The sequence below is a fragment of the Ambystoma mexicanum genome, chromosome 8, assembly GCF_040938575.1.
Source record: "Ambystoma mexicanum isolate Mex_15411 chromosome 8, UKY_AmexF1_1, whole genome shotgun sequence".
Lineage (NCBI taxonomy): Eukaryota > Metazoa > Chordata > Amphibia > Caudata > Ambystomatidae > Ambystoma > Ambystoma mexicanum.
The window spans coordinates 1,261,746,106-1,261,762,763 of record NC_090929.1 but is presented as its reverse complement, the minus strand read 5'-3'; the positions used below and the strand labels follow the sequence as shown (position 1 = coordinate 1,261,762,763).

Sequence of the window (16,658 nt, the reverse complement as noted above, 5' to 3'; positions counted from 1 at the left end):
GAAATGAGTTATTGGCACATGTGCTCTATGGGTAACTTTGTGAGTCAATATGACTCAATCAAAACAGATGCCTTTTGGCACTAGTGTCTAAATACACGGTCAGTCCAGATAGCACTGTACCGATGATGGTGTCAGATAAAAAAACGGTGGGATCACTTATGATGGTGGAATACCGATATTCTGTAAATGTAAGGATACATGAAAGATCGGAGCATATCCATTGAAGCCTTCTTTCCTCTCGACAAAGCAGTCTTTAAATGTGTATTTAACAATGTGATTTAATAGTGTGTTAATAGACTTCTCCAGCATTGGATCTCTCATAGATTCACATGCTGTGAATATTCCCCGTCAGGCTTGGAAACCTCAGTAACTTTAACTTGGCGTTTTCCTATGGAAAACTTTGACACTTTAGTGTCCTATTGATGATCTTTTGGGTGCTTTAAGCTACACCAATAGGACGTCTGATATAAATAGCCCCGGACCCGCGGCTGCCCTTCAGATTTTCAACCATCTCCAAACTGTTGGGATCACTTGTGTTTCTCTTCGTGTTTTGCATGTGCGTTTTGTATCCAGCCAGAGTGTCATCTGTGGCCCAGAAAAAAATCTGTTTAGGCCTTGTGCTACCTGCGGCCTCAAGAAGATCTTCGAGGGGGATGGCCATACAGACTTTCTGTCTTTACGCCCATCATTTGGTGGATACCTGCGAGATATGCCAGTGGTTTTCGCAGAAGACTTTGAAAGACTGTAACCGCCAGCTCATCTGTTGGCTAAATGAGGGCACTTACCCATCCTCAGAAGTGAGTTTCGCCTGGGGGAGCCAGTCTTCGGTGAGGGTGGAGAAGGCCCCTGAGCACAGACGAGCGGTGTCGGCAGAACGCCCCCCCCCCCCGCGAATAAGCGGCGAACAGTTGCCTACGTCTGAGGTGGGGAGAGGTAGCAAGGCTTTTATGTCCAGGTCGCATCATTCAAAGGGGGCGAGTGGCTCCTCGCTATCCGAGTCAGATCAGCCTGACAAGTCCAAGGGGTCAGTTGGTAGGCCTGAGAAGTCAAAGGTATCAGACAAAGGACAGGCGAAGCCGAATGAGTCTTCCTCGAAGCACTCGTCTGAAGATAATCATGGGTCCTTGTCCAGCCGGGATGCTTTGAAGCACCATTCTGGTTCTTCCCGAAAGTCTGTCACCGGTGAAGGCTAAGACCATGGAGGCCGTGGTCCTGATGACGAGAGCGTCGACGGATGTTCCCTCATTGACGGTGGCGGTACATTCTGCTTTTCCGTCCACTGTCGGTTCTGTCCACGACTGTGACTGACATGGTCCAATGTTGTCATCGACGCAGATGGATTTGGAAGGCTTGTTGCCGGGGGGCCGTGGCAGTCTGCCGGCTTTTAACCCATGCTGTTAGGCAGAATTGTATGCAGTACCCTTTGGGAACACCACACACAATTAAGACTACAAGTGACAGTACAATTTCACCTTTGGTACAAGCCTGTACTACAGTTAGTGGTAGCAGTAGCGGAGCAGCCAGACTTCTCTCAAGAGTAAGTGAGCAGTACAAATAGTTACACAAAGGACAGCAATTACTATGATTCAGGCAAACACTGACTCAAGGTTTTCTAAGTAAAAGAATATATTTACTCAACAGTTGTACAACACTTCACTATTCTAAGCAAGATCAAAATCACAATCATAAATGCACCACATCCCTTCCCTTAAATTATAGACCAGTTAAGCTCATAAAATGAAGTGGGAGCAAAATGGCACTGCAGCAATTTAAAAGGGAAGGAAAGACAAAGTTATTAGAAATTAGGCAAAACCAACAGGTAAGTACTCTGGGCAATTGAAAAAGAGACTACCGTGAGATCAGCTAGAAAAGACTTGGGGCCAAAATCAATGGGTCAAAAAGTCTTATGCTCAACATCACACAGTTCAGGGTAGTTCACGGTAAAGTTTGTGGCACAGATTGCGGACGAGGTTGGTTGGTAGAAAAGTTAGTTCGAAGAGAAGGACAAGCCCTCGGATTGGAGAAAGATTTCAAACTTTCACCGCGGCTGAGCGAAACGCACAACCGGATTTGCACAGTACCTTAAAATGGAGAGGGGGCTGAGGCAGACATTCCTGGTAGTTTCTGCAGGCTTATGGTTCCTGAAGTGACTGCCGGACTAATCGGAAGTAGGAAGACTGGAGGGTCCTGCACTACCCAGGGAGGAAAACAGCAGCAGCGCCAAACAACAAATAAAAGTGAGCTCCTTAAAACCCAAGCAGGGTCCGACCTTCCTGGCTATCCGGCCCACTGTAGCTCTGTACAGCGAATTCGACCAGAGGGGTCCTGGCTTGTAGTTTGGGTGAACTGGTTGGTCCCACCAGCTCAAGGGAACATGTTTCCTGGAGGATCTTCTGTCAGATTTGGAGATTCGGACCTGCAGCAGGGCTTCACCGGGCGGTTCAGTCGTTGTAGTGGTCCTCTTCTTCCAGTTCCTCATTGTTTTTTTCGTTCCAGCGGCGACTCTGCTCTTCCAGTCCTAGAGACCTACTTTTTATGCAGTCTTCCCCCATTCATACAGCCTGGCTGTCAATCACACAGCAGGGTGGCTGGCCTGGCAAGGCCAGTCCCCTTAGCCAATCAGACAAGAGTGCGACTTGGGTTAACCCATGGCAGTGGTCCGCAGATCCCTCACTCACATCCATCCTACCTAGACTATGTGGCGCCTTAAGGAGGGCCGCGAAAAGACAGCAAACAAAGGATTCATCACCGATTTGGCGCTCAGAGAAAAACACGAGAGACTTTAACAAAAAGAAATGGCGACTAAACCCAGCCGGAACCAAAATAAAATGTATTTGGTCAAGCGGGTTTATTTTCGAGGCTAATATAATGGCCTAAAAAATTACCACGTTTATATAAGATAATCGCGGTAGAAAAGTTAGGGTAGATACCACTGCCACCAGCCAAGTCTTAATGTTAAGGGAGCGTAACAAGGCTCGGAGAGGCACAGACAAAAAGGATAAGAGTGAACCCTTTCTAATACTTCATGTAAGATGGGGTGTACTGGGTCTGTGGTTTAAAGTGACTATATAAAGTTAATGGGAACTTTACCTGTTTCTGGGGGAGAGTAGTCAGCCCCAGAAAAATGGAGTCGGTTAGAGGGGAGGTGTGAGGGGGGGGGGGAAGAGTCTCAAAGGCAACCCTGTGTCACTGCACTGAAGGTGATGCGTAACACACACAAAGTGGTGCACATGGAGTAGGTGAGGCTTCAGTGCCCAATATCGCACAGTGTAGAAATACACACAGCAAAACACATGTAAGAGTGGGGAAAAAAAAGGCTTGCACTCTTACCAGGTGAAAAATAAATCCTAGAAATCCAGCAAAGCTGCTGGGGACTTTTTAGTTAAGGGAAATCAACCATTTATGCGAATTCTCCCTAACAGAGTACACACCCACACCAGTGAGACAATAGTTAAGTAAATTAGCATGCAGAGTTATGGTGCCAAAGATGGTGTAGACAACTGATAAATCAAAACCACAATCCAACCCATGAATAAAGTTACCACTCGTGGGAAAATGGACTCAAAACATAACTCAACAGCTGATGTAAACAAATGTGAGGGTCATCACAATGTGAAGGGTTCATCAAGACAATATCCAATTTCTTATGTACAGTGGAACCATCCATAAGTATCCTAATCTGCTACTCGAAACCATGGAAAACACATTTTTCGATATAGCAGTTTAAATGCAAACCCTAGCATAACTTCTAAATCGGGTAATGTAGTAAAGTGACACCCAAGATACCAAATATGTTCTGAGCGGCATCTTATCTTAATTTGGTACTGAGGAACTGAACAGTGTGAAAAGAATCAATTACACAAAATGTACTCTTACGTCCTGTCCCCTTTCCTCCATACTGCATGGGTATTCCTCCTCAGGACGGTAGACAGACTTTTTTCACCAGAAAAACCTTCTTGCCCTTTATATTAAGAGGTGTGCGGCCCTGGGAGCATGCGCTCCCCTGACTCTGCCCACCAGCGCCACTCCCCAGTCCTCTTTTCTGCGTCGACCTGAATGTACCGCTTTCACCAGCGCTCCTGGGTTTGGCTTCGGTCTTGTAATTCCACACGCTCTTCCCCGGATTCTGCCTTTCTGACTTTTTCTTTAAGCAGGTACTCTGTCCTCTGGCGCCACGCTCCTCCCCAGTGCATGTCGACGTCCTTGGCCTTCAGCAGGTGTCCAGCCTGCGAGGGGCTCTTCCCCACTCCCCCCACCCCCACACGTCCGACCTGCACGCTCTGTGCCTCTGCTGCCTTGACCACGCCTGGGAGGCCTGTACTGCCTGTGACAAGCTTACACCACAAGCTCTGGAGAACAGGTTAGCAAGGTGGAGGGAGCTCTTCGAGTAGTCGCCTCCAGAGGACTTAAAGAACTTCGTCAAGGCCCAGGGCAGGGCTGCTTTGTTCCACCGCACCCCTCAAGGGCGATTCCTTTCCGAGGAAACATCTGAGTGGGAGGGACCGTTCAGGTCCTTGCACTAGTGCAGTTTCCGAGGCTCATTCAGCTACCGGCCACCTGGCCGAGTGGGTCACTAGATTCTCCTACAAACAGTGCTGAGGGACTGCAAGGTTTTTGCACCGGGTTTCCACCCGAGGGGCTACGCCCTAATACCGGACAAATGTCTGTGGGGGCGCCTCTATGCAGCACTACTGGCGCTTCGACTGAGGGCTCTATGCCTACCAGGTCTGGTCCTGAGGTGCAGGGTAGGCCTCAGAATCCACTGGCAAGAGTCCAGGAGTCAGCCAGTCCCAGCAGGCCAGTCACCCCGACTCATGCACGTGGCATGCAGCTCGACAAGATGGCCGCTTGTCAGACACTGAACCCTTTTGGGGAGCAGGTAGATGATGGTGTCCAGGTGGTACTGGTCTCAAGCAGGTACTTGGCCTACAGTTTATCCTTCTACGTTGCCTAACTGGTTTCAGGGGACGCACAGGCCCAGCAGCCAGCTGCGACTCATCACCTGCCACCCCACCAGCCTGTGAGGACAGGTTTTATGAGAAGTTCCTCATGTTGATGAGGTCCCCTCAGATGAGTTGCATCCTGCAGGATGTTATTGGGGACATGCTTCCACCAGTCCCACTACCAGCACCTATGGTCATTCCACCTAGGACTCCGGCACCTCAGGCTCCTACGCAGCCCCAGATGCCCACGCTGGCTGCGACGATTCCGGCTCCCCTGAATCCTACAGCTCAGGCTGTGTTAGGCAGTAACCTGTGCAGTTCCCTCTGGGACCACTGCAAAAGATTAAGGACTACAGGTGTTTGGCAGTAAACCCACCTGGTAGCAGTCTGTACCACAGAGATTCACTTGGTAGCTGAGGCTGAGCAGTCAGACTTCCCTCAAGAAGAGTTAGGCAGTATACAGAGTATTCACAGTAGGTCAAAAGAACACAGTAAAACAAGTAAACACTGACCAGGGCTTGGTGTAAGAGATATAATTATTTATTTAAAACCACATCCTAATAGTAAGCAATTCAAAAACACGGTCACTAAAGATATACACTTCCTTAGAAGAATATTAGACAAGTCTTAAGTAAAGCCCCACTTATTTTCAGACAGCGGTGAGCGCTTAACGCAGATGGCACTCTAATAATTCGTTTTAAAAGGGAGAGAAAAGCAGAGAATAAATTGAAACGGGTCCCAACACTTTTACAAGAACACAACAAGAGGGGAAGGCAAAGTAAAACCGTGAAGTTAGAGTTCAGTAGGCTGGATCCACTTTAAGAGGATCAAACGAAATGTGTCCAAGGTCACACGGTCGCAGTGCACAAAAGTCTTGAAAAGGTTCAAAAAGAGTTGGACCAAAGAAAGGGACCAGTTAGGTCAAGGCGGCCAGCCCAGTCCAGAAGGTTAAGGAGTTATTACCTTGTAGCAATCTTTAGAAAGGGAGGCCTGGCGGACACAGTACCTTAAAGTGGTGAGAATACTCCAGCGGGGGCAGTTGTTCCTGGCAGCGGATGCAAGTTGCCGCTTCGTCCGGGGGAAGAGGATCTCGTTGGGAAGGAAGACAGTAGTCCGTTGCACTGCCAGGGAAGAAACCAGCCGCAGAGTTTCTCAGGTAAAAGGAGCGGTCCTTTGATTCGTGGTCCAGTGGTAAGTGGCTATCCGGTTGCCGGGGTGCTTGGCACGGGCAATTCGACCACAAGCCGGTCTGGGGTGCGAAGAGAAGGTAAACTGGTTGTGCCCACCAGTCAGGGGAAGAAGCCTCTCCAGCTGGGAGATCTGTCATTGGGAAGTGGTGAGTCGGTTCCTCCGGGCTCCACCGGTGGTGTCGTGGTAGGTCGGCTCAGCTTCTCCTTCGTCGGATTCTCAGGTCCTGTGGCGACTTCTGAAGTTCCAGTCCCCAAAGCCCTGCTTTTATGCAGCACACCCCCATTCACTCAGCCTAGCTGTCAATCAAACATGCTAAGTGGTGAGCCCGCCGGCTCACCACTTGGGCCAATCACACGAGTGCGACTTGAGTTACCAAGGTAACTCAGTCCAGGGTGCCTAAACCCCCTCCCACACCCCCCTGTGGTACCCAGACAGAGTGGCACCACTTTGGGAGGCTCCTGTGGAGAAGCCCGCCAAAAAGTGGAACAAAGGGCTCGACTTGGGTTGGAGTCACAGAAGAGAACACAACGCCATTTTAGAATCGAGTCCTGGCAAAAAATACCAACCGGCAAATTAATATTAAATAAATAAACCGGCGGTATGTTTGAGGCTATGCAAATTAAATAATTAAATAATTAAAGTTGGTAGCCTCGAACAATGGGAAAATCCCATAGGGATATATTTGCGGTCGAATATAAAAAGTAGTATCCACTGCCACCAGCCAAAACTCGATCAGGGGGGACGGAGACGTGCCCCCTCGACTAACAGACCTCGGGGCAATCAAATTGCCCCGACCAGTAAGTCCACAATATGATGGTTTGTACTGGTTTCTGTTAATAATTTGGGACTAGTAAAGCCAATGGTGACTTTACATGCCCTGGGAGACAGTAGTCAGTCCCAGGGTATGGAGTCTATGTTGGGGTGTCACTATTACACCCCTGTGTCACTGCACGGAGGGTGCTGTGTAACAAACATAGTAAAAACGCATGAGACCCTGTGGAGTAAAGGACCCCATGGCCCATAAAACACATTGACTGTCAAAGAAACACCATAAATCATGTCCAAGAGTGGGAGAAAAGTCTTACTCTTGGCAGGAGAAAAAACAAACTCCAGAAATCCAGCAAAGCTGCTGGGGGACTCACTGGGTTAGGAAATTCAGCCTAAAAAGAGATTTCTCCCTAACAGGCTGTTAGACAGCAGCCTCCAGCTCCGGTCTCCACACCTCAGGCAATGGCTCCCAAGCCACCTCCAGCACCAGACGAGGCGGACACCCTGGTTGACACCAATAAGGAGGATGATCCTGAAACACCCTTGTCAGCCAAGGTCTTCCATAATTGACTTGCAGGTTTGGCTGAATACTTGGGGCTTCCAAAACCCGAGGTTGAACAACCTGAGGCGGGGGTCCTGGCCGAAGGCCTCACTCTACGCCCCCCGGCTAGAGCAGGGATTCTGATGCAGAATGATGTTGCCTTGGCCAAAAAGGGATGGCAGAAACCCCACTCAGCGCAGCCCACCAACAGGTGCCTCAACACCAAATACAGGCATTTGGAGGGGGATACACTCTTGTCTGCTCACCCGGGCCCACACTCCTCTGTGATTGCCACGGCTTCCATATACTCCATGCCACAGTCCTCATCGGCCACCTCGTTTTCAGCACTGCTAGGCAAGGAGGCATATGGAAAGGTCTACTTCTCGCTTTTCTGCACCTTTGTCAAGCGGATGCCATGCTCGCAGTCGTTAACCAGAGGCTTTGGCGGGAAATAGCAGACTTCCTTCCGGAACTTCTGGTGCACAGTCGGGCACAGTTGAAGGCTGGGCTGGCTGAAGCGAAGATGATGGCTCAGGACATCATGGAGTCCAGTCTTGCATTTTGATACCTCAGGCCGTGCCATCTACATTGCCATGGACATGAGGTCGGCCTAGCTTCAGGCTACCAAGTTCAAACTGGACATCCAGGAACGCATATTGGACTTTCTTTTTGAGGGTAGCGACCACTTTCGTGCCTCCACAGATGAGGAATCGCATATGAAGAACAGTTCAGACTGTGAAGTTGTTATCCATCCTTACAAAGTCCACGCCCAAGACTTTCAGTGAAACGCACCAGCATTCTGACAAGGTTCGGGCCTTCGGCAGTTTCCGGGACTTCAAAGAACGACTGTCCAGGCAGCCCGACCGCTCTCTGAGCCAACACCGCCGCAAACGGCACAAGGCCGGGGAATAAGGGCTTTTCAGTCCTCCTCCTCCGCCTCAGAAGGAAAGAAGGCATGACACTCCCCTCCGGATCCACGTGTCTCCAGTGGCGGGGGGGGGGGGGGGGCAGGTTGATCTCCACGCACACAATTGGCGTGCTAGGTTTGCGGATCCGATCAGTAGTTTCCACGGGCTGCCGCCTACCGGTCCCTCCCTCTCCTCTCCCACAGATTGGAACAGCAACTCTGTTGCCAGAGGTTTGATCGCTCGTAGAGAGCCAGGCAGTGGAAGAAGTCCCAGCCCTCCTAGTGGGGTATGGGCTTCTACTCCAGGATTTCGCCATGCACAAGAACCCGGCTGGCCTGAGAGTTGTTGGACCTTTCCACCCTGAACCTTGCCCTTCCTCTTCAAAAGTTCAAGATGGTTACCCCAGTGCTTATTGTGGAGACACTGCGAGGGAGACTGGATGTGCTCCCTCTATCTGAAGGACACATACCCACACGTCCTGATTTGGCAGCCTCATCGGTCCTTCCTGAGGTTCAGGATCATGGGCTTCCATTTCCAATACAAGGCTCTACCCTTTGGCCCCAATTCAGCCCCCAGGGTCTTTACCAGGCTTATGAACTCAGTGACCGCCCTTCTCAGGGTCCAAGGTCACCATGTCTACCCATACCTAGATGACTGGCTCGTCAGGGCAAGATCTCCGGAGGCAGTCCTTGAAACCTTCTCCGCCCTCATGAATACGCTATACAAATTGGGATTTTTCCATCACAGCTGCAGCCGACAGTCTGGCATTCCTGGGCCTCATCTGGGACATGAGCACAGTTTTTCCTCGCGGGACAAGATCAGCCATCAAGAGGGCCACGGGTCATTTTCTCAGCAGAGCAGTGACCTCAGCATGGTGGTACCAGCACCTCTTGGGTATCATGGATGCATGTCTACTGGCAGTGCCTCAATTGAGGCTCAAAATTAGACGATTACAGCTGCACTTAAGCAGCCTCATGGAGTCTGGAGTAGGGTTCTCAGACGGAACTAGTCCGCGTTCCTTCCTACACCAGGACCTTCTCTGGTGGAGCACAGACTGCAACTTGAGGATAGGCAGACCCTTCCGGCAAGCAGCACCACAGTTTACCATCACCACAGATTCTTCCTTGGAGGCCTGGGGGTGCTACCCTGGACAACCACAGCATCCATGGAGAGTGGTCTCTTCAGGAACATGAGGCCCATATCAATTGGCTAGAGTTGAAGGTGATCTGGCTTGCTCTCAAAGCCTTTTGCCACTTATCATTGACAAGATTAACCTCATTCAAACGGACAACCCCAACAGCATGTATTACATCAATAAGCAGGGTTGCACCATGTCTCCTCCTCTATGCACCCTTGCGGTCAACATCTGGGAATGGGCTCTAGGGAACAGCATATACTTGACGGCGATCCACCTCTCGGGGGATTCAAACCTGGAGGCGGTTTGACTCAGCAGACTGGGAGTGGACAATTCCGAATGGCAGCTGAACGATCAGGACAGAACCAGAGCTGTGTATTACTACACAGTAAGCCCAAATGCACTCCTTAAGGAACCGAAGTCCAGAATAAAGATAGCAGATATTAGTATACATTTTAGCCCCAAATGGCAAGCATGTGAATAGTGATTACTTAGCTTTTGTCAATTTACACTGGTGTTTTTAATACGTAGCGTTTAAAGAATTCAATTCTGCATGAATGCAGAGCGCATACATGAGTCCAAATTTGATTTGTAAAAATGACCATTCCATTTTAATTGTCAAAATAAAACAAAACACAATTTCTAACATAATTCATATCCAGACTGATACTTTTTGCCCATGTCATGTGCAGCAAACAATACATTTACAAACGCAAGCAATGCCTAGTTGTCGGGCAATGTGTAAAACAACTTTAGTGTTTACAGACTTTCACATCATCAGGCTCTTGGGATAACGTCTCCAAAAAAGCCCCTTCTGGGTCCTTCAGGGGGATCTTCAACAGATGGGGCATCCCCAGGTGGATCTCTTTGCCACCAGGAACAGGAAGTACCCTTTGTTCGCATCCTGGCAGGGACAGGGCCTAGGCTCACTGGGCGATGTTATAGTGAAACAGCATGAACGCATATGCATTTCCTCCCACTCCCCTGGTACACAGGGTGATCTGCAAGATAAAGGAGTCCCGAAACCTTGGTATCATTCTGATAGCTCTGCGGTGGCCAGCGAGGCCTTGGTTTTTGGAGCTGCTCAGCCTGTCGGACCAGCTTCCTTCATCTTCGATTGGGCCCACCTCCTCTACTATTGCAGTAAGGAGCCACGGTCATCCACCCTGCCCTGCAGAGGTTAGCCCTTGCAGCGTGGTTCCTGAACCGGTCACATTGAAGCATCTGCGTCTCTCGCAGGCTAACCTAGACATCATACAGGGTGCTAGGCGTGATGCTACCAAGAGCCCGTACAAAATCAAGTGATCTAGGTTTTTCCACAGGGCCGAGTCTAAGGAGGTCGATCCTCTTACTTGCCCGTTGGACGATGTGCTGGCCTTCTCTGCACCTCACCCATCAAGGCCGGAATAGCAGGCTTCAAAAGCATCCATAGTAAGGTGAATGGTTTCAGCCATTAAGGAGGCCTATGAGGAGCAGCACTGGCCACTTCCGACAAACATGCGAGGCTGGTCATCAGCAGGCTGGCCATGTAAGCCACTCCTTCGGCCTTCTGCAAGCACTACTGTCTGGATGCCGGCTCTAGGTCAGACGCCGCTTTCGGACGGGCAGTATTAAAGATCTTGTTTTCTTGAGGAGGGTCCACCTCTCCACCCTGGGGCTACATTCGGTTGTAATCGCCCTTACCTTATGGAGGAAAGGGGAGGGGCCGTAGGAGTATTTATAAGTTATTCACTGTAGTGACTAACCTAGTCCATAGTCCCCCTTCCTCCATACGTTCCACCATCCTCGCCCCTAATAAAACTGGTGTCATTAGGCAATGGTAATATTGTCGACGCGTCAATGGGGACTCAATGGCGCCGGTGGGCGGAGTCAGGCTAGCGCATGCTCCCAGGGCTGGGCCCAAGGATGTGCCTCTAAATTTAAAAGGGAACTTTTTTTCTGGTGAAAATGGTTGTCTCCTGTCCCTAGCGAGGGACGCCCATACAGTATGGAGGAAAGGGGACTATGGACTATTAGTACATTAACCACTACGGTGAATTTCTTTCCAATCTGATGCGAACACATCAAAGCTCTCTAGTGCTTTCCCTCTATAACCCACTAACTAAGCCTTCCCGCCCCTCCTTCCTTTTCACATCCGCCAGAGCGCCTGGAGACCATGAAAATGGCAGCGGTGTGCAGATCACAAATACATAACACTCAACGTACGTCGAAGAGCGGTCAAGGCCTGGTCTCAGGAGTGAATGAGTGATTTCTAGTTCCTCAGAGTTCAAACAGAATAACACACAATAATTCAGTGTTTACAGTTATATAAAATACAATTATGGATTAGGACTTGGAATACACGAAGAAATGAAACTAGCAGGTTGTGCTATCACACAACCATGCATCACAAATCTATACATTCACCAGTAGGTTCACTTACAATGCATTGATCAATAATTAACCAGATAAGTAATTGGATGCAGATAAAGTACAATACCAATTCCCCAGCAATCCTACAATGTATGGGGTCTAGTGCCCAAATGTCACAGGTTCAACGACAAGTTTCTGCATGGAAGGTCTTCTCACAAAGGATGCAATGGGCTTGTGGTGGTTATTTTAACAGTTCCAAAATATTTAAAAGTTAGGTAAATATTTCTCCAAAGACTGGTAAGTTTTGCTCTCAATCCCAGATCCACAGCTAGCCCAGGGTTAGGATACTTGACCCAGGTTCGATGACCAAGGTAAGCACACAGAGTTGGGAGACAAAGGATCTTGCACCCAATGTTACCCTATGGAGGATGGAGCATTCAGGAACAGTTGCGTTTACGGCCCGACCAGCCCCATCCCCTCTGCCCGACTACGATTTTCACAGGTCACACTGGATTGTCTGGGGGTTGCTGGAGACACAATATTCTGTCCTTTGCCCGAGTGGGATGACCAGGGGTTGTAGGTTCGAGTGCTTCCGGTAGGGTCCAACTACAAGATGCAATACTAGAATGTTGAATGCAGACTGTCGAGGTGTAGACCTTTTTAGGACACTTCACAGGATGGATGAAGGAGTGCCGGTGACTGACCACTTGCAGGTGTCACCAGTGACCTTCCATGCGCGGTCACAAAGTTTAGAGAAAAGGCGACTTATGGCACAAGCTGGCAACCACCACAGTTGTGGGGCTTAACGTGGAATATCGACTGCTGCAGCAAGGTAGCCCAGAGAGTTGCGCAGTCCAGGAACAGTTATGAAGGCTCTTCAGGCATGCAAACCCAAGTAGCTTCGAGGCTAGTTGGTCCCACTAGTCCAGGGCTGATTCAGAGATGGCTGATTCACAGATGGTCTTCAGAGAGCAGGAAGAGCAGGTCTTCACCAGTCCAGTGACTGCAGAAGGATGCTGGTCCACTACAGAAGTAGTCAGTGGCTGCTCTTCGCAGGAATCGTTGCTCCAACATAGATCTGAAGGGCTGCAGAAGTCCTCTTATCCAGAATTAGAGCTAGATGCAAGCCCAAGCCCATCAATGAAAAGGATCTGCCACATTCACACTAGTTTTCCATTTCTGGACAACTCCTGGTTTTACAGAGACTCTGGCACCAAGGGATGTGGACTCTGACTAGGCAGTCGCAGTCTCAGCCTATTCACTTTTGACTCACACACTAAGGCACACTAGCCCACGAAAGCAGCAGATTTCCTGGGCAAGTGCATGATCTTGTATGGGATTTCCTTACCTAGGGGGCAGGACGATGGCCAAACTATAATATGGCCAGCGAACAACCTCATGGCACGGCCATCTTCGGTTGCTATACACCTTTTTAGTAGCCATTTGTGGTAAATGCAAAGTGAACCAGTAAAATAAACTGTAAAAATGTTACGCTGGCACCCGCTTGTTTTAGGCACATATGCAAAGTAACCAAAAACCCATAATTTACTTTTCTTAATTTTTTTTGTGTATAGTTTATAAAAAAATCTTTACAAATAACTTTTATATTGTATTTTAAAATTGTGTTATCTATTAGGCATGACGCACAATTTCATCAATACATTTAAATTAATTTCAATTTAAAATTCAACCTCAATTAGGCAACAATCATTGCACAAAACCCATAATAAAAGTTAGAGGTATGAAGTATCCATGTTGCACTACACTGAAGTTCCTGAGTACAAAATACAGGAATCCAACAGAAAAACATAGATTCTCTGTACTGACAGTTTTGGCGACTTGTCAGATTCCCCATAACAATGAACAAAAGGGAAGGGAAGGGAAGTGAAGCGGAAGGCTGTATTTCCCTTCAAAAAGTCAGGACAGATTAAATAAGCAGAAAGGGTGTCCAATTGAAATCCATGGAGGGAAAGGTGCAAAAGAGAACATCTTTCCTAATGTTATGGACTAATCAGTTTTCATATAAAAATGAGCATAAAGGGAAGTAAAGAATAAGGCTTTACTTGCTTCCAAGTGTCAGGATAGGAGGCAAAAAATGGCATACCTTTTGAAGTGTATAGGAGGAAAGCAGCTAAAGGAAAATAGTTCTGAACATCTATTATGTGGTCTACATGTATATTAGTTCTACTGTGTATTAGAGTTTGTGGGTATTACTGTGTGACTTCATGTGTTGGCATTTTAGGTCTCAATCAAGACAATCTAAGTGTTTTAACCTTGTCTAGGGTTCCCCTTTTCTCTACCCCTTACCCACACATATAGAATATACCACCAGGTAAGTCATTCCTTTAGCTTGGGAATGTGGAGGGTCTACTTAAAATCTTAAAATTAGTGTTTTTTTTTAAAAACCTACTGTCTTGCTATGTAATGCTAAACCAAAGTACTTTTCTTTTATAATGAACTGTTTCTGTATACCAGTAGGGTGTATTCTGCAGGTTGTAATTATTGGGACAAACTGTTCCTAAGTGCCTGCCTACATTCTCCCTTGAGTAAAGCCAGACTACTCTACCAACCGTTGCTAGCCTTCAGGGAGTTTCCTCTAAGTTTGGAAACACTATCTTGCCATTAGGGTAAATAGTTTACATCCCTCAACTGAGAGTTGTGGAAATATCTCCCCTACAACCATGTGCGTTGTATGTAGGTCTTGGAAAAAGCATCTTGTAGGTTGTATACACTTTGGTGTGAAAAACATGTTGCTCTGCTTTCAATTATAATTAACACTCATAGATTGATAACATTTGTCACGAACCATGTGCATTATAAATCGTATGGAAATATACTTTTGAAGGTTTAAGTTGTTTGTCAACAAGCTTAAAAAAATGACTAAGAATTATTGAAAAGATCTCTCCTGTCACATCAGCAGGTGAAGTGTAAGGAATAGAGATTGCAGCAATACGGACACTGATATTTCAGTAAGTAACACAAGCACACAGAGCACCTGCAGCTAATTCTTTACTTACTTTGTATTATTTCCATAAGTCTGGCCGATGCATGCTAGACCTAAACAAAGTGACACATTACATACCAGGTTATCCTTGTACTCCTAGTCTGTCAAAATGTAAAATTGCAAGCTAATAGCCAGCTGAAAAAAGTGACGTTGCACCCCATTTCTCCACATATATACAGCACAGCATTTCATACACTCCAAGAATAGATTGCTAGTCAATGGCTAGTGGTGAGTGCTCATTTTGAGCTCTGTCCCAAGTCCTCAGTACTCCTTTCTGCAGATTACATGCTCCCCATTCATTTTCATTTTGGTACAGGCAAGGTTAGAGATACTGTGCTGGAAGCACACAATTTCACTACCCATTCAAAAACGTATGGTCTTCAAAAATGCCCTATACCCTCTTGAAGATTAAACCAATGCCACCAGTCAAGGTTAAGGGAAGTTTAGGACTTTGAGTAAGTTTGGTGAGTAAATTATGCTTTGAAAATGTCAGGCTGCTTCTGAATAATGGCAGTTCAGCCTCAATTAATTGCAATTATGTGGCATTTTTGATGGTATTTGCTGATTATACATATTGACCTTTGTGATCAGTTTATATAACTAAATGTATATATCCTGTTTGTTCAGACCTTTTTGTTGTGCATGCTTCTTGGTATATTTAAATATTTTTCTCTTTATCCCATCAAAGACAAACGAATGGCCTTTGGAAAGCTTCTGTGAGGAACTTTGCATTGATCTCTTTAATCCATCATGGGAGGTAAGGTGTTTGAATTATTGGGCACTGCAATGTATACTAGTTAGTGGTTGTGATGCACAAATGCACCATTTTGCAGGAAACCTGTGCTAAATAGGCATTGACAACTCAAGATGGTCTTTGTTCATATCGCAAAATATTTTTTGTCTAGAAAGCAAAGCTGGATATTCATGTTGAGTTTTAGGCTTAGTGAGCATGCCTTTTAAAAATTGAGCCAGCAATGCTAATTTTAAGTTTCTGAAGTGAGTGTTTTGCTCCCTATTTCTTTAGAAGTGAGGAGTAAAATGATTCATTTGGAAGTTAAAAAGTGATTTCCATTTTTTAGACAATGTATTTAAACTCTAAAACCTGCCCTTGTCTGCGCCTAGTAATTCATACAATAAAAAAAATGCATGTTGGCTTAAAATTCCCATTCAGATCAAGCAGTAACATGTGTGGCTGTCCTGCTTGTACCACAGAGCGGAATAGGACTCACCTATATTCACGTTGTTTGCTTCCCGAAAGATTCCCTCATGCCCATCAGTCCTCTGAGATGGGCCTTTCTGATGCTCATTAATCTGCTTAGAATCACATGCTGTGCATATAATTCGACATCCAGTGGTAACCGCAGAGTATTGCATCTTATCTTTCGGGGACCGAAAGGGGACGTCTGCATAGGCGTGCCTGTAACACTATCCCTATCGTGACCTGTAGTGTACCCAAAAGCCCTCACGCGCCGAGGTCCCTCAGATTGTTTTTTTTTTCTACCCAGATAACTGGTCGCCCTATAGCGGAGCTCTTACAAAAGAGACATTGTTTATCTTATACCGACTTGTCGGTTATTCCCTGTTAAGTCACTTCGGACTCAAGAACATCTTCGACAAAGACTACGGGGGATTCGTCTACGGCTGTGGATTTCGGCACCTAAGATCCGGCGGCAAGATTTTCCACTTGGTCGGGCCTTCTGGCTGACCTGTACAGTAGGGAGAGTGGGGTCGGGGTGGCCATATTGTCGGTATGCCTTTCCTCATTTCCCCTCTTTACCCTTTTGGTCTGGTCATCCTTCCCTTTAGCTATGGAAAG

General features: G+C 47.3%; 1 protein-coding gene across 2 annotated transcripts in view; it reads left to right on the top strand.

Moving 5' to 3' along the window:
- The window catches only part of BTAF1 (B-TFIID TATA-box binding protein associated factor 1), a 2,675,064-nt gene that overhangs the window by 452,245 nt on the left and 2,206,161 nt on the right, over positions 1-16,658 (top strand). For both annotated transcript variants that reach the window (XM_069611378.1, XM_069611379.1), the window contains one exon: positions 15,531-15,599. In XM_069611378.1, coding sequence (XP_069467479.1) covers positions 15,531-15,599 — 69 coding nt within the window. The remainder of the gene's footprint in view (positions 1-15,530; positions 15,600-16,658) is intronic.